The sequence below is a fragment of the Vombatus ursinus genome, unplaced genomic scaffold (assembly GCF_900497805.2).
Source record: "Vombatus ursinus unplaced genomic scaffold, bare-nosed wombat genome assembly UNPS02014779.1, whole genome shotgun sequence".
Classification (NCBI taxonomy): domain Eukaryota; kingdom Metazoa; phylum Chordata; class Mammalia; order Diprotodontia; family Vombatidae; genus Vombatus; species Vombatus ursinus.
The window spans coordinates 52,302,387-52,326,347 of record NW_020954557.1 but is presented as its reverse complement, the minus strand read 5'-3'; the positions used below and the strand labels follow the sequence as shown (position 1 = coordinate 52,326,347).

At 35.4% G+C, this 23,961-nt stretch overlaps 1 protein-coding gene across 1 annotated transcript in view; it reads left to right on the top strand.

The window, feature by feature from the left end:
- Positions 1-23,961, top strand: part of SCN2A (sodium voltage-gated channel alpha subunit 2) — a 118,172-nt gene that overhangs the window by 78,249 nt on the left and 15,962 nt on the right. The window contains exons 18-21 of the mRNA XM_027865947.1: positions 3,393-3,513; positions 6,082-6,236; positions 12,373-12,546; positions 15,967-16,089. Of these exons, the coding sequence (XP_027721748.1) occupies positions 3,393-3,513; positions 6,082-6,236; positions 12,373-12,546; positions 15,967-16,089 (573 nt within the window). The remainder of the gene's footprint in view (positions 1-3,392; positions 3,514-6,081; positions 6,237-12,372; positions 12,547-15,966; positions 16,090-23,961) is intronic.

Genomic DNA, 23,961 nt, shown 5'->3' with positions numbered 1-23,961 from the left:
TTAATCTAATCCAATACAAAATGTTTACCTTCTTTCTCACATTTTGAGAAAATGACTTTTCACATTTTAAAATAATGATGACTATGACAGCTTTTACTATCATAGGCAACTGGTAGCTCAGTGAATAGAGAACTGGGCCTAGAGTCAGGAACACCTGAGTTCAAATCTGACCTCAGACTGTGTGTGACCTTCTGTGTCACTTAACCTTTGTTTGCCTTAGTTTCCTCAATTATAAAATGGGAACAATAATAACACCTACATTGCAGAGTTGTTTTGAGTATCAAATGAGATAATAATTGTAAAAATAGCTTAGCACAGGGCCTGGCACATGGTAGGCACTATATAAATGCTTATTCCATGCCCTCCGTCAGCAAAGGCTTTGGGTATGAGAATTTACCTCTATGTTTCATGTTTCTCTTAAGTAAAATGCATGTTCTCAGAAATGCTCAGTGCCATATTTGACACTATACTACATGACATAAATAGGTGCAAGAACTACAAATGGTGAAATAATGGTGAGATTCATGACAGTCCTCTATAAAAATGAGCAAGTCTACACAGATGATTAAGTTGTGACATTTAATTATCACATACAAGTAGATACAGCTGATTCTCTACCTTTTAGAAATTGCTCCAGGTTTGAAAGTTTTCTAAAGGATTAGGTTGTGTTCAATCTACACAAACTTATAGTGAATAAACGTGAAACCGGATAACTTAAAGCCTGAAACCTAGTCAGTGATTCACTGTGACTTTAAGCAGAATGCTTTGTTTAGTTTGCTCTGATTTTCCCATCTATATAGTTAAACCATGATAGCCTAGTTTATATATGAGGATTAATGTGCACATGCATTCTTTTGAGGGCAGTAACTACATGCAAAATGCTATGTTAAACCTATTCTTTCCCCTTTAAGGGGAAAGGATGTGGTTTTCTGCATCAAGAACAGAGAGAGAATGACTCTCCTTAAGGAAGGCAATTTTATACAGCATTATGGGACATCTTCTGGTAAGTCGGGATGGAGGATATCATTATAATAATGGGCTTATCATTAAATCACAAAACCAGAATTTTCACTTCCTGAAACTGCAGTTTAACCACAGGACCTGCATAGTTGGCAGTTCTGCTGTAGAGGTACCTAAGTAGGCTCATGACCTTGAATACCACCATTTTTGATTTATTTAGATATCTCTGAAATATATAGCCCTAAACCTAACCTCCCTTCTGATCTGCAGTCTAACATGTCTAACTGTCTATAAGGTAGCTTCACCCAGAAGTCCTACCGGTATCTCAGAGTCAACATGTGTGATTTGGACAAGTCATACAACCTGTTGCATGCTTTGCAAGAAAGGTACCATACAAATGTGTGATATTTCATTCTTCCCCGTGAATCTACCACAAACTCCTTCATTTAGCATTGGCTACTCAGAAATGTAACACTCCTTTTCCTAAAAAAGGATATATTTTCAAGAAAATTTTAAAATATAATATTTTAAGTGCTTGCAATGAAGAATCTTTATTTGTTTTATGTTTAGAATAACAATACAGGTTAACCTAACTAATATATTGGAATATGGTGACAAACACGGTATAGTTAGAACTCTATATGTTTGATAATATGAAATATTTGACCAAGATAAAAATATTTCAACTTCTGTGTCAAAATGTATGCATAGTCTTTTATTTACTTACCTGGGAAAGATTAAAAAACTACAATCATGAACTTGAAATTCTGAAAGTCAGAGATCTAAACTTTATTCTTAGATTTGTGTTTTTATGGTGAAAGAAGGAAAACTTTTTATGTGATTGCGTAATTTTACTTAGGATCACAGGATCCCTCTTATCACATCAAGTAGCTAAGTAGATATTTGGTATATGTCAACCAGTTTGGGCACTTCTTCAGTTAGTGCGTGGTACTTTGGGAAACAGTCATTATGAATTACTGTGGTTGGAAAATAATCATATTTGATTATCAGCTCTCTGGTGATGAACTTCTCTGGACTTGTTTTAGCAGTTTCCCAAATGACAGACAATATCTGTCAACAGCTTGTATTAGAAATCTTTTCATTTTCCATGGGGTCTTCCAGACCTTACATTTTCCTGGCATAAACTTCTAGGGAAAAAAAAACAAAACAGGATAAACTCCATGCTGGGATGAGGTATTGGAGTAGGCCTTGAGAGGAGAAAATATTCTGCATAAACGTCATATGATAGATGACTCTGTGCTGAGATGCCACCAATCTAATCCTATCCATCTTCTCAGGAGTAATACCTGTACAAGTATTATCAAAACTTTTCTAGTGTTACAGGACAATATCCATTTTGTCAATATTAGTGCAACATGGTGAACAGTGCATTTTACTCATGTGCTTACATCATTCCCTTTATAAATTAGCTACTTATCAGTGCGGCCATCTCTTGATGTTATACACTTTATGGTAATAACATTGTAACAGGTCAGAGAATGCTGTGATCAAAACTACTCTGATTTAGTGTGGCACTCATACCTGTCCCTGGGTAACTTTGATTGTGCCTCAGTTTGGGTTTTCAAGGAAACAGGTTGAAGATTTGGACTTCTTCATTTATTTTGGCTCAAGAACCACTTGATCTGGCCAAAGATATAAAAGATGTAAAGCAAGTTTATCTTATTCTATTTTCTTCTGGCAATGTTTAATTTAATTTAAAACAAAAAGAAAAAAAAGAAAGAAAATCCTCTTGTTTCTTCCTGTGTTCATAGGACATGTATGTGTGCCAGAGTAACAAGTAGTTTCCCCAATGCACAATGAAACATACAGGTGCATTGGCTAAAGAGAATGCAATATACTGGCTAATGCTATAAAGCTAATAATCTGCTGCTCTTTATGAAATTACAGAGACATAGAAGATATTTAAGAACAACTGGTAACAATGTGTTTTCATGTCAATGAGAAATGGGTAAATTTAGATTCTGCTGTTTATGTGCATCCAATATAATATTTTCTGCATTTGACATGAAAATACTCCTGTGCAGCTTTCATTGGTTGGGTCACAATGTTAGAATATAGCAAGTCATTCACAGACTGATTCATAATGGACAAGCCTTCAGAGAAACTCACAGTTACCAAGATACCCATTTTGCAGTCTTGCTTGAGGATTCCATTGCATAGTTCCCATATTGGCTGAAGACAAATTATCTAACATATTTGTGCAGGAAACAATGTACATATAGACATAGTCTGTATTGTGTCTAATCTTGTGACCCCACCTCTACTAAAGCAGATTGGCATTACGTATGAATATTTAAGTGAACCTTACATTTCAGAGCTCGGAAATGCATACAGAAGACTTGGGGTATGCTTTATCTGTATTGCAAATGATATTTTTTTTAAAAAGGTTTTCTGTGGGGTTTGATTTGCAGAAGTTAAATGCATCTAGTTCATCTGAAGGGAGTACAGTGGATGTGGGAGCCCCTGCAGAAGGGGAACAGCCAGAAGTAGAGCCTGAAGAAGCCCTGGAGCCAGAAGCCTGTTTTACAGAAGGTAGGGAAAGAAAAATAAACCTGCATAGGTCTTTTACTTTGCCTTTTTTCCTGCTATTTTGAGAGATTGTGATTTCAAACAGACAAGGTAACATGTGGAATTCGCTGATTTCTGTAGTCATTTCTAATCCAACAACTCTGAGTATCATTAGGTGTTCAAAGACATCTTGTTTGTGGAGCTTTTAGCAAGGGGGGAAAAAAAAAACTAATAAAGATGCCTATTCTTCTTTAGCAGCCCTTAATAAGAAACATGTTAAAAGTGATTTAATGAGAGATGGTGTTTCCTTGTTGTGGTTTAATGTTTTATCATCACTCAAAACATGCTAGTTAATTTGAATATGTCTGAATTAACCCCTAACACTAAAAGCTTTTATGGGGACTTTTGGTCAGAAAGAATCGAATAATTATTAGATGCACTAAATAATGATCTCCTGAAATGAAATAAGATCTATGACATTTACTACAGGAATCTCGAAGGACTATCTATGGAAAACCAAAACTATATTATTGGGTCACAAGATATTTCAACAGGCACATAAGTATCTTCTCAGTTATGGAAATATATCCTCTGGATACCAATGTCTCTTTGTAATTCTAGGAATTACTTTATTCTTAAAAAATTTTAGTAAAAAATTATTTTAATAAAACCTAATGTTATAGGTCAACTCTACCCCATAGTCAATAGAAGATGTACTCCAGTACTCTAGTAGACAATAATAATATCGCTTAAGATATTTTTGTAAAAAAAATTAAAATAAAAAAGCAGGGAATACTGGTTAATTCATGAAAAGATGCACTCATCTTCAGAATATGTATAGGTATATAAAGAATATATGTGCATATGTATATATGCAAATATGTAATCTAATTCTTTACTTTCTCCTTTAATGGCTTGCACCAATACTCATCTGTAAAATGGGGAATGAAGATGGTTGAACTAGATTACCTCTAAAGTCCCTTCCACCTTTAAATCTAGGACTCTATTATCTTATAAATTTTATTATCTTACAAGTATCTTATAAATTATCTTATAAATAAATATTATCTTATAAAACTTAATTTTTATATTGGTCTAAATATTCATTTCCCAAGAATATTGACCATAACCCTAAAATGAGATCTCTTAGAAGAGAAAAAAAATACAAGCTTACACTGAAAACAATTTTTGGGTATTATAAAAAAATAGATTTGGGGGGGGATATAATTGTTTTCTATATTTGGACCAATACTATACTTGCTAATGGAAACATCATGAGATGCAATAGTTTTATATGGAAAATATTATTTTTATGTCATCAAGACTTTTTCCTTAAAACATAATAAATCCTTGGATATAAAAAATTCAATACATCAATGCATTGAAAATTAATGATAATATCTCATTATGCATAGCCTCTAATTTTTCAAAGTGCTTTCACATATTTAATTTGTCTCTTACAACTGAGTAAAATGACAATATAACAGTAGTATTTAAGTATGTGAGAGTATTTTATAAGCCATAAAACATTATACAAATGTAAGTTATTTCTACATTTGACCTCAAAAAATCCATAGACATTTCAACAAATGGAAATCATTCTTACTATGTAAAATTAGCAATAGTATACCAAGACATAGTTGAGATCTTACCTGATCAACATACATCACTTACTACCCTAATCCTCATGAACATTGTAACCTGACTTCTATATGCTGAAAAGTGTTGTCATATTAAAATGCTTTCAAGTATAGCCTATCAGCTGTAGAGAAATAAATATAAGCAGTAGGTACCAATTCACTTTTTTAAGGATGGTTCATGGAAACTTTCAGACATTTTTATTTTTGATTCTAAAGCCTATGAACCTGTGAGCCACTGTTAACCTTTCAGTTCACTTGTTAAAACCTAAGCAATTGTAAATATTATTTGAACAGAAATTTTTTAAAAGAAACATTTGTAAAATTGAATGAAATAATTTCATTACATTTTTCTTCTGGCATAGGATGTAGCTTGCATAATTCTAGTTGGAGTTGCATATGCATTCAGCTATTTTCAAGACTGCAGCTAAAAAATGATATCAAAATATGAGTGTTTATTCAAGTTCAGTAGTTGATATTCTTCTTACATGGTTTTCAGGTTCCACCAGGAATGAAGGGATGAAACTTGGAATATCTGCGCAGTTTAGGAAGTAATGGGATCAAGATGTAATGGAGTAAAAAGGATTTTCTGAAGGGGAAGAATGAGGGCAGGGGTTCAGTTAATTGTGGTGGGAGGTAGAGAACCTGTAGGTAAAAATTAAGAGATACTAGGTATGAGGTATGTGATAAAAGAAAATTGGAAAAGAAAGGGTTTTGGAGATATTTAGTCATATTTTACGAATGAATGAAATGAATGAAATTTTATGAATGAAAAACATTAAGTCCTTTGTGAACTTTTCATATGGCTGCAGCACTCATTTCAATTAAATGCTACAGCAAAGGCCTAACTTATCCTAATTTTCCCTGTATAAAATATTTGAATAAGGTTTACAACTTCAGAATTATTTTCTGTTTTGATTCTACTTTCTTTTTTATTTCATACCACATATCCTAGGCTGTGTACGGAAGTTCAAGTGTTGTCAGGTCAGCATAGAAGAAGGCAGAGGAAAACTCTGGTGGAACTTGAGAAAAACTTGTTATAAGATAGTGGAACATAACTGGTTTGAGACCTTCATTGTCTTCATGATCCTCCTAAGTAGCGGTGCTCTGGTAAGTGAACCTAGCCTACCACATTTCTAAGCATGACCTCATAGAGTATCCTTGCCCACTGAAATATTCCTTTCTGTATGGATTGGAAGTCTAAAAGCATACAGCAGGAAGTGCTAGAGAAATCTATTGAGCTGATAAACTGAATTGTTTAGACTGGGATGGTTTGAGTAAATTTTAAAGGAAGAAATACCCAGACCTACAGATGTTTCTCTAATAAGAGTCTCAAATCAGAAATTCCGTGTTGATAGGAATTTGAATTATTTTGGTTTTCCCCCATGGTCAAGGATCAAGCTGTTTAGTAGCACTAAAGTGCAATCATAGTAGGCTTGTTCTTCAAATTCTGGTTTGATTTTCTTGACTGAATTGTCCTGTCAGTTCAGTCAAGCAACTTGGTCAGATGAGTGAAATACTGAATTAAATTATTTGAAAGTCTTGGTTGCTGTTGCATAGGAAGCAATCATTAGGCATATGGTGGGTCAGTGGGTTCTTAGATTATTTTACCACCAGTCATCTGGCCATGGCCAGAGCAATAAACTGCCTATGTGACCACAGCTGTTACATCACAGAGGCACAGCTGCCAATGGAGTAGCTCTGTCAACAAAGTTTGGAGCCATCTTGTAGAGAGGTCTTAAATGCCAGGCTGAGGAGTTTGAATTTCATCCTCTGAGTAAAAGGGAGTCATTGAAAGTTTTTCAACAGGAGAGTAGCATGGTTCAGATCTGTACAGTAGGAAACTTATAATGGCAGGTATGTGAGTTGCAGAGGGGAAAGACTAGAAGCAGGAAGATTAGCCATGTATTTATTACATGTCTTAGTTAAGAGACAGTGGGAATTAAAACTAGGATGATTGATTGTCCTGTGAATGGAGAGGAGATAAATATGGGCAACATTGCCGAGGCTGCACTGATAGGCATCTAATTGCACATCAAAGTGAGGAAGAGGTAAGGTCAGAGCCAAAACTAGTATAGGGTGAATGGAGCTTTGTGCCGCATTGCTGATATCCAGTAGAACATGTTTCTTCCTTGAGATTAACACCATCCCTTTGCCTTTCCTCATGATCCTCCAGCAGTTCATATGACAATATAGCGCAATTCCCATGACTGGTCCCTTTGATCTCTTTTCTACCTACACCCCCATTCTCTACAGGGGTCCCTTCTCTCAATGCAGCTATACCTTGATATTCTCCTTTCCCTTTTTTCTCTACTGTTTTTACCCTAGGTGAAAAAAAATGGGAAAGAAGTAGCTGAGTATAGAACATCCTTTCCAAAATTTTGTCAACAAAAGAAAGAGGAGATGTGGGGTGATAGTTTAAGATGGTAAGAAGGTAAAGGATAACTCCTGTTGAGCCTCCATGAGGCATTAAGTATCTTTTTCCCAACTCTGTTCAGCATTAAGGACCAGGTGCTGGCAAGCCCTTGTTTAGTTTTGTTGCAGGTACAGATGGCTCAGTAGCTGAACAGGCATAGAGTCTGAAACACCTAAGTTCAAGTTTGGCCTCAGACACTTAGTAGCTGAGCAAGTCACTTCACTGCCATTTGCCTCAGTTTCCTCATCTGTAAAATGGAGATAATAATAGCACCTATCTCCCAGGGTTCTTATGAGGATCAAATAAGTATCTAAGTTCAAATATTACTTCCTCTTGTTACCTTTGTAATTTTGGGGCAATTCACTTAACCTTTCTGAGCCTCGGTTTCCTCAACTGAAGGGATGAACTAGATTGTCTCTATGGCTCCTTTTAGATCTCCCAGTCTGGCCAATCAATTAGTTCTAAACCATCAAGCCTATATCTCTCCCACCTAACCCTCAAGAATAGTGTGAAATACTTCGGCAAATCCTTTGCTAATATCTAAGTAAACTATATCTACGATATTCCCCTGATCTAACAGTTTAGCAACCCTTTCAAAAAGAAAAAAATTAATTAGTCTGGTACAACCTGTTTTTGGTTCTTCAAGATCACTGCTTCCTTTATTAGGTGGACATTAACCACAAGCTGATAGTTGGATGATTCCATTTTCTTTTCTTTTTTTTTTAAATCAGAACATTTGCTCCCTCTAGTTCTTCTCCCAGTCTCCACAATCATCCTGATATCACAGACCGCAACTCAGCAATCCCATCCTCCAGTTCTCTCAGGACCTGAGGATATAGTTCAGCTGGACCTGATGAAGGAAGGGCAGCTAAATGCACTCTTAGTGTCTTCTTATTTATCCTGGGTTTTAATTCCTTATTAGCAATTTTTCTAGCCCAAATGTCATTTCTTGGTAGAGAAAAAAAAGTATAGTAAGAAATTAGCAGATCTATCTTTTTTCTGTTGTCAGTTATCATCATCCTATCCAGTCTGAGCAACAGTTCTAAAGTTTTGAATCTCTTCTTTTCCCCATTATAGCTGAAATTAAAAAAAAAAACAAAAACAAAAATCTTAGCTTTCCTCATGAGCACTCCTGACACTATTCTTGCAATAATATTAATACTTTTAAAGTCATCCTCCATTACCAACCCTTGTTTCTATCTTCTGTGCATATATTTGAAATGAGTACTCTGGCCTCACTTTTCCAGAGTAATACTGGCTATATCACCACCCTCAGGACTCTAGTGGTGCCTATAGGGTTGGGATGTCTTTCTCTAATATCAGCTAGAGCTCTCACTGTTAGCCATCACTGACTAGCAACCCCAACTCAACCAGTTAACATCAATTAACTTTTTCAAAGGTATTTAGAAGATATATCAAGCATAGAAGTACAAATATATGTCCTCTATAACAAACTCGAGATGAAAGTAGTCACTTTCCTCCCAAAATTTCCATTTCCTTCTCAGCAACCTATTCCTCCATATTGATAATAATCAGATAATAATAGAATTCCTGCCCTACCTTACTGCTTTCTCCACCTCTCCAAGAATAGATTTATTCCTAAGGCTAAGAAAGAAGTTATTACTTGATCTGTTTTTGATAAAGCATCAGATATTTAGATCATTGAAGTTCCCCCATCACAAATATATCGTGCCTCTACCCCAGGCTTCTAATGTGTTTCCCAAATTCATTATCTGCTGTATTTTTTCTTTCTGTCCAAGTGGACTGTCATGTATTCTGATGATAAAACACCTGTTTCTCTCTCATTTGCTGTTCTCACAAATGTTCTCCTCACCATCTTTTGGTACCTGGATTTCTTCACAAGGATATGCCTTCTTAATATACGACACACCCCAGATAGGACAAGCAAAAGAATAAAGGGAAATAATGAAGACCAAGTAGACCAACAAACAAAGGGAAACTGAGGAACAGGCATCACTCTGAACTTTCTGACCAGTTCACTATTCAGATTCCTGTTTCCTCTTCTGTGAAACAAAGGTTCTAAAGCCGATGATCTCCTCCAGCTCTAAGTTCTGAGATCCTAATTATGTCGCTTGGCCTCTGTGGAGAACTGGAGAATTCTCTTCTGCCACAGAAGACTCCAGAGTGTAGTTATTGTAAAAGGAAGGGAGGCTGCTATGTGCTAGTATACAGGTCCATATAAGAGTGTACCTCCTAGACAGATATGTTCTGTTCATGTCCTCACATAAATCCTGCGTAGGCATCCATTTAATGTGCTTGGGGACATCTATTTCTCTTGCTATTGCATGCATACTAATGGAATACATGGGCTAGGTATGTCTTATCCCTTTCTCTACCGACAGAACCAGCCTATCTTATTTCCTAATCATACTTCTCTGATAACATCCTTTGTGCCACTTCTCTTGCAAAATTCTTGGTTGATTGTGTGTTAATTTCCTACCTACACCCACAGTGTATCTCTCCATTACCCTTCAGGTAATACTGAATTTTAGTTATTCAGACATTGTGGAATTCCATGATTCCTATCCAGACAGAATCACTAGAACAATAGCATTATTAAAAAAGAAAGACTATTATTTCAATGAAAGATTTTAGATCATTAAAAGCTCTGTGTAAATTCATCCCTCTTTGCTCCTATTTAATTCTGAGTCCTGCTCACTATCCATGCATAATATTTGCCATATATATGCCATGTATGTATATGAATATATATATATGAATATATGAACCATTTCAACCAATTAGCCACTTAACTGAATATTCTAGGTTAGACAATAGGCATTCTTCATCTATTTGGTCTTTCCTTTCTGGAGAGTTCAACCAAAATCTTTTGAGTAGTTATGCTTCTTATTCAAGAGGCTCAGCAGTAGTCCAGAACTAAGGACAACCAACACAATAGCATCCACGAAGTGGTACACTTGGAGGACCTCACCATCTAGAGGGAAAACATTCCATTTGGACTCTGAATTAAGACATCCTCTAAGGCTCATCTTTGATGAGCATATGTGGTCTTGTTTTATGTCTGCCTTGATATAGATAATCAGATTGTTGATCTTGTATGATTTTGTCATATACTTGAGAGATACCTTGTTGAAGGGAGCCCCTAAAGCAGTGCTTTGTTCTACCTAATGTTTTTGATTTGTCTGCAGTTAATGAGCACAGTGAAACCTTATATTCTTTATATCTTTTTGTCAGTTTTGTGACTCTAAAAATATGGTCTGTTGTAGAATATCATTTTTGAAAATCTCAAGCCTCATCCAGGATATTCTCAAAGCATGTGTAATTTATTCTCATTAAAATTTTATAAAGGTAGGAAAGAAGACATTTGGTTTGATAGTTATTATTATTCTCTTAGTCATCCTTTCCTGGTAATAATATGATTTGAAATTTCCCCCCCCCCCACCAACTATTTCATGTTCTTCCTTCTTTCAGATACCCTAAGAGTTGTGCAGTGAAAATTGTATAGCCTCTAGTAGGAATCTCTGGTTTTCTTAAGTATCATTTCTGCCATTTCCCTCATGTAGTCCATTAGAGACTGATTTTAGTTTAAATCGTGGTGGTTCCATAATAGTTGATGGAGAAAATAGTTTGTTGCAGTATAAAAGCTTTTCAGAGCTTTTCTGATTTTCCAATTTCATCATTAACTGCGCTCAGGATGATTTTTCTTAGCTCTCTCTCACTAAGCTCTCTACATATTTCTTTTTCCCTTCTTCTATTCTCCAAATTTTATGAAGCAATACTGCTAACTAACTTCTACCATTTTCATAAGATCCTACAAGTACTTATAAACAAAATTGACATTGTCCTTGGCTGGCATGTCTCTACTTGACAAGATTCTGTGGCTCAGTCAGCTTCTAGGTTTTGGTTTTGGTTTTTAATTTCCTTGGTTATATTGGTTAAACTTCCTTAGGAAATGTTAACATTCTGTGTCTATTCCTTTATCCATTTCCCATTTTTTAGTGTCAATAGGTTGTTCAAATAGATCTCATTAGAACTTCCTCATGTGTATGCCATTTCTTCTTCAAAGTTTTATTCATTATTTTATTTTGATATTGATTTTGATCTTTGCTGTAACAGTTGGTGGTTTACACAGAGCTGATTTGATAATGATTCCAATATCAGTAACTAGTCATTTCCTATCTGTTAAAATATACTGAGTTTCTGGGATCATAAAATCAATTTAATTCAAAAATATTTGCTAAGCAACTATTATGCACAAGCCATTATGACAAAAATGGGAAAGTCCTTGCCATCAAAGACCTTACATTTTACCCACCACCCATGTAGCTAATCATCCATTTTGTGAGTTTTGCACACCCTATTTAGGGTCAGGACCTTCAGCCATTAGTTCAGCCCTGGATTAGCTTATTCATGTCCCTTGGAGAGTTGGGGGTTCCATTTTGGTGTCCCGTGGTTTATATGCTCTGTAGTCTTTGGGGGAAGTCTTATATTAGTGAAATAACTTCCAGATCAGTGGCCTGAGATGAGACTTCACTTACAGATGCTTTCCTGAGGAAGAAAGAGCTTCTGAGACAGCAACCTAACTGATTGAGGAAACCAGCCAACCATAACAGAGTACTCAACTACCCCATCAATTTAGTCAAAATGGTTGAACTGCTTTTATGGGAAAAGAACTATACAGTGAGACTCAGTTGTAGAAAAACACCAAGCCATCTAACCTAAGGCTCTTGGAGATACTATGATTTAACTACCCAAAAGAATACATTTACATATTTTCTCCAGCACTGAAGAATTTAATCTAAAACCATTCATGTCATTAAACAATTAATAGAAAACTTTCTTTTGTAGGCCTTTGAAGACATATATATTGAACAACGAAAAACAATTAAGACAATGTTGGAATATGCTGACAAGGTTTTCACATACATTTTCATTCTGGAAATGCTTCTGAAGTGGGTTGCGTATGGTTTCCAAATGTATTTTACTAATGCCTGGTGCTGGCTGGACTTTCTTATTGTTGATGTAAGTATTCTACAGTTTCTCGTTTTGTAACCATTTGCATATTTTTTCATAAAATATCAATCATCCTTTCAATAGTTGCAGTAGTGGAGAGAAACAGTAATATAGATAATCTGAAATAATTGTGAAGATCTCATTCAAAATTGCTTCATATGTTAACCTGTCAGATCTCTAGTTTATCCTTGAAGAAAGGAGCTAAGCCTATATAAGCTACCTGAATATGAAAATGTCATTAAGAATTATTAAGATCTTCTGTAGCTAATACAACACTACTGTGTGTTTTCTTTTCCAGAAAAAGAAACGCATCAGAGGCTGGGTTGATTTCACAATGAATGATGTCACTGTTTGATTATGTTTAGCACATTAATTCCCCTTCATTTGTATCTACTATCTGTTTCTATTATTTGAGAAATGTCTTTTATATCCTATTGACAACACTATTTCTCTTACTTATTAATTTAGTTATCTAGCTTGTTAAGTTATATATCTAACTTCAGTTATAGTTAACATATAGTTATATATCTTATATGATATATAAGATATAGTTAAGATAATGATGTTAGATAACTAACTTAATAATTCAATAACTGATTAAGTAGTTATCTAAAGTTTAGATTTGAGTGTATTTTAGTTGCTGGATTTATAATTTTTCTATGTATTTTGTAGCAGTGAGCATATTTTTATTTTACTTAAATTTAATTTGTAAGAAAACAAAGTGTTACAATTTTGTTTTATATTGCTTTTTTAATTTAGTTGTGCCTTTGGTTTCTGAATAAGGAATATAATAAATAATAATAAATATATAATAATATAAATTATATAATATCTAATTAAAATGGATAAATGTTATATTATATATGTATATATGTTAATATTATATCTCTAGATTCAAGTTGCCCTTATTCGCAATTCTTTTTATCCTACTTAGTTTGAGAACTAGAGATAGAAACATCCTATAAACAAATCCCTGAATTAGCATTTTAACATTAGAGTCATATAAGCAATTTATTGATTGCAAAAGTCAGCTACTTTGTGCTAGCCTCATTAACCTCTGATTTTGCCCAAGGTAAGGGAATTTCTCAACTTCATTAAAGTACTTAAGCCTCATTCTTAGAAAATTCTTCTTAGATCTAACTCATTAAATTTAAGGATCTTTCAAAGTTTGACTTGAGCCTGTTTGTTTTTGTTAGGCTCTCCATAGTTGAGAATCACTGCTGTTCTTGATCCTTTGGATACACTAAATGTCAGGCACTTGAACTGCACAAGTTCAGAAATTGCAGTTCTTCAGATAAGGTTTCCTTTTGATATATATCTGAAGAAAGGGCTTGAAAAGCAATTAGATTGTGGAAAGAAGGGTTTAGTGAGACTGTTTAAACTACTCCAGTGCACAAACTTTTCAAGCACCTTCAAGTAGTACTTCAAAGTAGCAAGTGGTGACTTTCTATCACAAACAATAACTGACATATGCTAAGTCAGATAATTCCTCTTCATTCATTCAAGCCCACCATTTTGTTAGCCAAATTTAAATTATTATTTGCCTGGAAAATAAAATTCCATTTTCTTTTAAAGCAAAGTATTGTGGTATAGGCAATGAAGTTGGTGTAAAAAACAAACAAACTCAGATTTAAATTCTGCTTATAACCCGTGTGTCCTTGGAGAAATTATTTGTTTAGCCACCAAAAAAACCCCAAAACATATATGTGTGTGTGTGTGTGTGTATACACACATATACATATATATGTGTGTGTATATATATACACATATGTACACATATTATCCTATATTATTAACACACATATGGAGGAAAAATAACCTTGTTATTGAAATGTGCTGTTTGACTTAATCACCACACCCACACCCCCATTCTTCAGTAGACTAAATGCACTAAACCTGACTGAATTGTTCTCTCTTCTGCTATAGACTGAATTACAAAACCTGCTGAATGTACAAAGTCCTACTGCACACATCCTTCTTTAGCTGCATACAACCCCACAAAGGGTACCATTAAATAGAAACTTTACAGACCAACATCTTTATCAGGACAGTGAACCCCATTGGTCCATTTAAATGCTGCACAATGCTGCTGATTGCCCATGCACCTAAATGGACCTAAAAGGCTATATAAGATAGATGTCCATTCTAAGAAGTCTGAGTCTAAAGTTCTTTCTGGCATTCTGCCTTAGCAGGATAATAAATAGTCTTCCTTTTTCTTAGGCTACTTTATTTGCCCTCCAGTCTTGTCCACCCGTTGATGGATGAGATTGTCCCCTGGGTCTCATGGACCCCAGGCTGAGAAATTTCCTAACAAATAAACATATGCAATCACTAATTTAGATGGCATAATTTGTTTAAAGTAGTGAGTTTTGCCCTCTAACCATTCATCTATATGATAAATCATTTGACTACTTTTAAATTAAGTGGGTTTCTTATGAAACTATTCATGCTGTATCTTTGAAAATTCTATTCCCATTCTCTAACTTGTTTCCATTTTTTGTGATATAAATGAATTTTGGGATAAAATAAGGCTTTTCTTTACCCATGTGTAGTTTTAATTAATCCATTTCATATTTTCAAAGTAGATTGGTGATTCCTGTTGTTGGCAGTAATAAATTGTCTCTTTTTAGCTGACTTAGAGATTTTGTCAATTATAAAATTAGTCATTTGTGAGAATGACTAAAAAAACTGTTTATTTATAAATCTTTGATTGGGCAGCTAGGTGGCACAATGAATAGAGTGCTAACCCTGGAGTCAGAAGGACCTGAGTTCAAATATGACCTCAGATTCTTACTAGCTGTGTGACCCTGGGCAAGTCACTTAACCCTGTTTGCGTGTTTCTTCATCTGTAAAATGATCTGGAGAAGGAAATGGCAAACCTCTCTAGTACCTTTGCCAAGAAAACCCAGAAGAGGTCATGAAAAGTTGGACATGACTAAAAAATGACTAAACAACAACAAAATCTTTGATTAATTTAAATAAATTTCTTGATTTTTCTTTTTATCCATTTCTTTTTTATCTAATCAATTAACTCTGTTTAGCTACTTGGACTTCATAATGAAAAACCTAAGACGAATAAAGCAATTATATCTAGGATGTTTGTGTTTCATATTAACCTTTGGTTTCATTAAATTGCTTTTGTGCTTAGCTTGGTTTTTCTTTCTTTCTTTTTTTAATTATTCTGATCATCCAAAGATGATGTGAAATTATAAAGTATTTGTCACAAGCTTGCAAAAGATAGAGTAGGAATCTGCCCTATGACAATCTTCTCTCTTTTTTTTTTAATAAGAATTCCCTCTAAAATGTTTTTTGAAAAAAAATTGACCTATTATGGCTTTTCCTTTCTAGTATGTTTATGTCATAGACTAAGCTTGTTTTGTATAAAGACTTTCTAATATTAATGAATATCCTCTTCTTCTTTTCATATAGGTCTCTTTGGTTAGCTTAACTGCAAATGCCTTGGGCTACTCAGAGCTTGGTGCCATTAAATCTCTTCGGACACTGAGAGCTTTGAGGCCTTTAAGAGCTTTATCTCGATTTGAAGGGATGAGGGTAAGACCACACTTCTATAACCTTCTGAGAGAATTCACACAGTAGAAAAAAAAAAGAAAGCTGGCAGCTTAAAAATGTCAAATTCATGAAGAATTATGAAATTTTCTTCCTATGTGGTGGAAGGTGCAGTATATTTACTTAGTAAGTTAGTCATATATCTTGAATGCCTGCTGTGCTAGGTGAGAGAGATACATAAGGATATACTGCCTTCAAGGAGCGAACCATGTATTTGCATAATGTTTTGTGTTTTTAAAAAACACTTTCACAGAGAACCTTTCCATATGTGGTGTAAAGTAATGAGCACTGGAATCAAGGAGTTAGAGTGCCTAATTCTGGTCCCGCCCACTAACTTGCTATGTTTCTTTAGGCATGTCGCTTCACACCCTCAGATTCCTCATCTCTAAAGTGAGTGGGTTGAACTAAGATGCCTTCTGCCTTTGATGCTCAGTGATCTGTGATTCTAATTGTTTAAAGAAAATAAAGCAAGTTTTATTACTCCTTTTTTTAAAATTAAATTTGTTTTTTCAATGATCAGATGCTTACTTTTTATTTTCCCTAACCCCACCCATCAAAAAGAGGAAGAAAAACAAAACCCTTGTAACAAATACATATAGTTTAGCAGAACAAATCCTCATATTGGCCATGTCCAAAAATATGTCTCATTCTGTGTGTTTACTTAATCAGCAACTAGCAGGTTGTATGTAGCTTTCTTCATCATTGGTCCTCTGGAATCATGACAGATCATTGTGTGAATCAAATCAAAATTGTTCATTTTCCTGGTTCCATTCCTGGTTCTACTTACTTCATTCTATATTACTTCATACAGGTCTTCCCAAATTTCTCTGAAATTGTCTCTTTTATACTTTCTCATAGTACAATAGTATTCCATTATGTTCTTATGCTATAATTTGTTCAGCCACTCCCCAAATGATGAGCTCATCCCTTCTCTTGGTTTCTAGTTCTTTGCCACTCAAAAAAAAACAAATAAAAAGAGCTGCTCTAAATACTTATATGTAATATAATATTATTATATACATACACATGTACACATTGTGTGTGTGTATATATATATGTATGTACTGATTGACTCAGAGTGAATGTAAATAGAAATTATTTGTGTTTCAGCCAGAAACCCTGAGGGTCTTCCCCCTTCCCCTCCCAGTTTGATATTTTTTTCTGGATTATACTAAAAAGGTCATTCTTTTCCTCATTTTTTTTTTTACCTAGACTTAATCACTGAATGGGCATTGCCTCAGTCAAACTGAGACCTGCTAAAAACCTTAGCTTTAAAAGGCCAAGGTTTCCCACCACATCTGGGGCCATCTCCGGTAGTCCTGATGTATATCTGGCCATTGGACCCAGATGGCTCAGGGAGGAGAGAGAAGGGGAGAAAGTGAGGCTGGTGACTTTGCATAGCCCTCCCTCACTTAATACAATTCACTCGAATGTCATGGCATCACTTCCACAATGTCATGGTCCTCTTCAAGAACGAAGTACAAACAATAACATATATATATGTATATATATATGTATATATATATACATATATACACATATGCATATACATATATATGTATGCATATAAAAAATCTTTTTTTCTTTCTTTGATCTCTTTGAGACATAGACTCAGTAGTGGTATTGGTGGGTCAACAAGCATGCACAGTTTAGTAACATTGGAGGCATTGTTCCAAATTGTTTACAAGAATGGCTATACCATTATTTTCTTTCAATAGATGAGAAAATTGATACAGAGTGAAGTTAAACAACTTGCCTAAGGTTGCACAATACATTTACTAACAGGAGGCTAAAATCCAGGTCTCCTGATTTGTAGTCTTCTAATACCCACTTCTGATCATCTGACTGGCAAGATGGACTCAAATGGAAGAAAATTACTTAAGAGTACTTACAAAGCAATGCATAAACATATCCAAGTTAACAAAATACAGACTAAGTAGATGAGGGATGAAGGAATGTACAATAAAGAATAATTATGATTGAAAAGATTTAAACGCCCTCCATTTATTCAAAGAAATGATACTGTCATAGCTTAACTGAATTTAGGGGTACTTAGAAAGCAATTGCTTGAGTCACCATCACCATTCAGCAGTGGCTTATGCCAAAGTTTATATGTGTGGATATACACACACATATAAAAACATATATATTTAAGCACATACACATATATATACACACATATGTATACATACATACATACATGTATACACACACATCTTACACATCCTTTATTCATTATCCAATAGTCATTTTGCTTTTTCCTTTCAATTGTGTTGCCAGAATTTTCAACTTAGACTCATTTTTTAGCTTTCTTTCCCTTTCTCTATATGCTTCTCAGTAGTTGCTTTTATTCTCCTTTCAATAACAATCATGAAATTATAGAATTTATAGAATCATGCAACTTTGAGACTGAAAGGGACCTTAGAAACCATCTAGTCTAGTTATTTTATGTGCCTTTGGAAGAGGAAATGGATTTAGTTAATGTGAATAAGACAATAAATTTGAAAAGTTAGGAACAGGATTTAGCCGATGTGAATCCGTTAGATAGATTTCTAATGTGCCCGGCTCTGTGGGAATTCCCCATCATGTTGTGAGGGAGGTGAACCAGGACTCAGATCAGGGGTGTTCATTTCATTTATAAATGTGTAGGAAATCCCAGTTGGTGTAATTTAAAACTGCCAGATATCTCTTCACAGCATCCTCACTGTTCCATTTCTGATGTTTGGAGGGTTTTTTCCCCTCAAGGGATTCATGTCAGAAACTGCTTCTTTAGCTTTAGGGCTCAGACTGAAATGGATAAAAAGTAGGTCAGACATTGGACATGGAGCCCTTACAGAAGAAACAAGGTATAAAGGAACTGTGAAGAATTTGCCCTGACATTTTCAATCCTCTGAGGCAAAGACCCTGAAGCCAGATACTCACGCCTCCAATAACATGCTGATATTATCTCCCTTGCAGTGACAATTCACAAATGGAACATTTAGAAAATGATGCTTTCCATGATATTTAAGAACATATTTGAGAAAAAATTTAAGGCTAGTTCTATGTGGTAGAAACATGACTGATGAAGTAGTCCAAAAAAATCACTGAAGCTGCAACTGTTTTTCTAATATACATTTCACCAAATTACTAGTCAACCACATGCTTTTCTATGCAAATGAAAAGTGAAAACATGAATGTATTATCTCTTCCCTAGAGAAAAAAATGTTCACTAAAAAGAAATTCATATATATTAACTAAGGTCAGAAGAGAATTTGGAACAACGGAAAAAATTTAGTCTGGTCTTTCTTAGGGCTTTTAAAAATGTATAAGCTTTTTATATTCATTTTTAAATGCTAAAAAAGTAATTATTAAATAAACCATTTTATTATGGTTGCTGGACTATTTGAAATTCCTATTCCATTGTGCATTTATTTTTTCATGCTTTCCACTGTTTTTTTCTTCAAGGTTTTTCTTTCTTTTGCAACCTATCCAAAATTCTTTATTTTAGAATTTCTAGAAATATTTTCATGTTACCATCTTTATTGAAGGACTTAAACATTAACTATTTTTGCTTCTGAAGAGTTCAAAACATATTTTCTCACCTATATGATATCGGTAAGAGGTTAAAAGATAGCTATTTTCTTTATTTTATAGATATAGAAATTTGGATAACAATTCTGGAACCCAAATAAAGATCTCCTAACCCAACACCAGTGCTATTTTCTAGCTTATACCACATTTCTACAATAATTTGACTTTTCTAGTTGGACAATATAATCATACAGAAATTAATTAAGTTCAATTCAACAAGCATTTATTAAGTACCCACTACATGTTTTGCACTGTGCTAGGCATTGGAAACTGAATGCAAAGACAAAAAAAAAAACTGAAAAATAGTCCCTGCTTTTTAGGGAATTGAGGAGTCTAAGAAGCAAAAAAGGAGAGCATTCCAAGCATAGGGGAAGATTTGTGCAAAGGCACTGAAGTGAAAGGAAGTGTGGTATAATGGATTGGGCTCTGGATTTGGAGTCAGAAAGACTTGGGTTCAGATCTTGCCTAAGACACTTAGTATCTATGTGACCTTGAGTAATTCACTTCACTTCTCTGTCCTGCAGTGCTCTCATCTATAAAATGAGGTTGGGCTTGTTGAGCTTCTAAGAACCATCCTAGCTCTCAATCTTTGATCCTATACGTGAGAGAACAAATATCGAGTTCAGAGAACAAGTTGGTTATTAGGCTGGGACACAGGGAGGAGATGGATAATGATCCCAGAAGGAAAATGAGAAAAAGTCATTGGATTTGTTAAGATTTCACTGGTAAACCTAGAAATCAGTTTCAGTCAAGTAGTGAGATTGAAAGGCGCTGATGGGGCAGCTAGGTTGCTCAGTGGATAGAGCACCGGCCCTGAAGTCAGCAGGACCTGAGTTCAAATCCAGCCTCAGACCAAACACTTGACACTTACTGGCTGTATGACCCTGGGCAAGTCACTTAACCCCAATTGCCTTTAAAAAAAAAAGAAAGAAAGGGGTTGAGAAGTGGATGGGTTTGTCGATGAATGTAGACAGTTTTTAAAGGAATTTGACTATAAAAGGGAGGAGAGATGTCAGAAAATAGCTTTAAGGTGTGACAGAATCAAGTCAAGATTTTTTAAAGATGGAGAGACTTGAGCAAGTCTTTAGAAGGCAAGGAGAAACCAGTAGATAAGAACATGAAGAAGAGCAGGAGAAATAGAATTACTGAAGAGGCAAGTTCCAAGAGGAGATGAGAGGGGATGGAAATAAGGGCATTGTGAAAATGGGTGGCTTGGCAAGGAGAAGGTTGACTTTTTCCTCAGAGATTGGAACAAGAGAGTCAGGTAGTCAGCAAGCATTTATTAAATGTCTACTCTGTGCTAGCCTTCATGCTAAGCACTGGGGATACTAAAAAAAGACAAAAGGCAGCCTCTGCCCTCAAGGAACATAGGGAGGCAACACATAAATACCTGGGTAAAAACAAGGTATATTCTTTATGAATTAAAGAAATCTGAAAAGGTAAGACATTAACATCTGGGGGAACCTAAAAAATCTTCTGTAGAAGATGGGATTTGAGCTGAGTCTTGAAGGAAGCCAAGGAAATTGAGGCAGAAGTGAGGGGGCAGAGCCGTCTAGACATGGGGGACAGCCAGTACAAATGAATGGAGATGGGAGATGGAGGATTGTTCTAGAAACTGCAAGTAGGCAAGTGTGACTGGGTCATAGAGTGTGCTGAGCAGGTGAGATGAATGCACAAAGAGTCCAAGTTATGAAGAGCTTTAAATGCAATCCAGAGGACTTTATATTTGATCGTGGAGATAATAAGAAATCACTGGAACTCAGTGAGCAGAAGGATAATATGGTCAGATCTATACTTAAAAAAATACTTTGCAGCTAAGTGGAGGATTAGAGTAGAGAGGGATCTGAGGCAAAGAGATCAGTCTGAAGGCTCCTGAAGTAGTCTGAGTGAGAGATAATGAAGATCTGAGCTAGATTTATGGTCATAGGAATGAAGAGAAGGAGGCACAGATAAGATAGAGCTGGTTGTCACCAGCCTAGGTATGTTGGGTGAGTGAATGTGAAGAATAGAGGATGACACCAAGCTTATGGATGATGACAGGTGACTACAGGAAAGTTAGGAAAAGGAGAGGGTTTGGGGGAAAGGCGCTGGTTCCATTTGGGACATACTGAGTTTTAAACGCATTCAGGACATACCATTTGAGATATTCAAGAGGCATTAGGAGATGTATGACCATAGCCCAGCAGAGAGAATAAGAATGAATATATAGATCTAGGAACCATCTGCATAGAGCTGATAATTGAACCCATGAGAGCTGAAGAGATCACCAAGTGAAATACTATAGAGTAAAAAGAAAAGGGGCCCAGCACAGAGCCTTGGGAGACCTTCATGATTAGCAGGTATGACTTGGATATTTCATCACCATTCAGCAGCCAAGTGAAAACAGAGAAATCTTGTGGCTTGAGTTTGGCAAAGAGTGAGAAGCATTAGAACAATGGATGCAAGGATTATGGATAATGTAAAGTTGAACTGAATAACTATTAGGTCAAGACCGTCAAGGAAGGAAAGTCAAGCCAGAGTAGGAGTGATACCTTGGAAATGGCCAAAGGTGGAAGTAAAACAAAGAGTAAGTTAGGAATAGAGGGGCTGAAGAAGAGGGGAAAAAAGAAGGATAGGAAGTTATGGTCAGAAAGAAGGATTTCAGGATTTAAGATCCTGGAGCATATGTATGCTATGTTGCTATGTGTGCTGGCATATTTATGAACTTGGGTGAGATGAAGCTATCTCTGTGGATGTCTAAGATGGAATAAACTTAAAGGTCATGAGAATTGAGATTAATTAGCTGGGGAGCCAAGGCATTTGAGGCACCAACATATATATATTGAAACCTACAAGTATAAAGGGAGGGATAGAGCAGAAGGGGGAAATGTGAGCAAAGTGTGGGATTCCTTAAGAAAGAAAAGATCCCCAAGATATGTGGAGAATTCAATAAGGATCTTGTCTGGGTTATATATACAGCTGGTGTGAACCTCAAAGGAAGAGAACTTAATGAGTGATGAGGACAGAAGGAAGTACTGGCAGTAGTGGTGAGGAACAAGGAGTATATATACTCTTCTCCTGGCACAGTATGTTGAGGATGAATGAGAGAGGGTGCCGCTAAAGAGTTCAGTGTCTTCTGGAGGAAGCTAGTTTTCCATGCATGTACACAGATGGGAAGATTGAAATGAAGAGGACTAAGGTGAATGGAACTTTCTTAAGGACAGAACAGGAATTCCAGAGGGCATAAGAAAAAGGGAGGGCAGATAAGTATAAGAATCCCTACTTAGGTGTAGGGCTGAAGGAAAAAGCCTTTGCGGAATAATTGGAGTGGTAGCTGAGAAAGAGAGTATTTTCTGTTGGCTGTGACTGAATCACAATTGTTTATGAAAACGGTTTAATAGGGAGCAGCTAGGTGGTGCAGTGGATAGAGCACCAGCCCTGGAGTCAGGTAAGACCTCAGTTCAAATCTGGCCTCAGATGGATATAACATTTATAGTAAATATGTATAACGTATATAGTAAATATAACATTTACTGGCTGTGTGACTCTGGGCAAGTCACTTAATCCCAATTGCCTTGCCAAAAAAAAAAAAGGCTTAATAATCTCATATTTAAGTATTTTTATATTCACTGTGTAACCACTGCAGACATGAACACATAGCCTTATTTTCTCATTCTGTCTCAAAACAGCCTCCCTTGGGAGACACACACACACACACACACACACATTAAATATATAATATAATATATATTATATATATGCATGCATATATATACACATATACATACATATGCACATTATATATGTATGTATATGTATGTGTGCATATGTATGTATGTGTATATATATATATATATTCAGCTATCTAGCCTTCTGTCAACTGTACTATTAACTGTTAACTTCCTTCTATTTGTTCGTCAGTGATGACTGATGTTTATAATGATGACCCTGAGGCACTTATAAGATCCTAGAGAGCCTTTTGAATCATCAGATAAAGATTTTTCCAAATACCTTAGGGATGTTCAATATAGTTTTTTGGTCAGGGTGTTTAATTAAATTGTATTCTAATTCTTTGGAAACTAATAATCCAGGTGTTTTCTTTTAATTAGCATATTTGATTAAAGGGGATACTTGAATCCCAAGGCATGAGAGTTTATTGAATGTCTTCATTTCCATCTTTGTGATTGTACACCACGTACAAATGAAGAGCCGAGGAAGGCAACCCAGTACTTAGCAATGCTTTGAACGTTGTTTGTTGAATTGAAGTAGTACTTAAATATGTAGAAATTCATTTGTTTGTAAGGG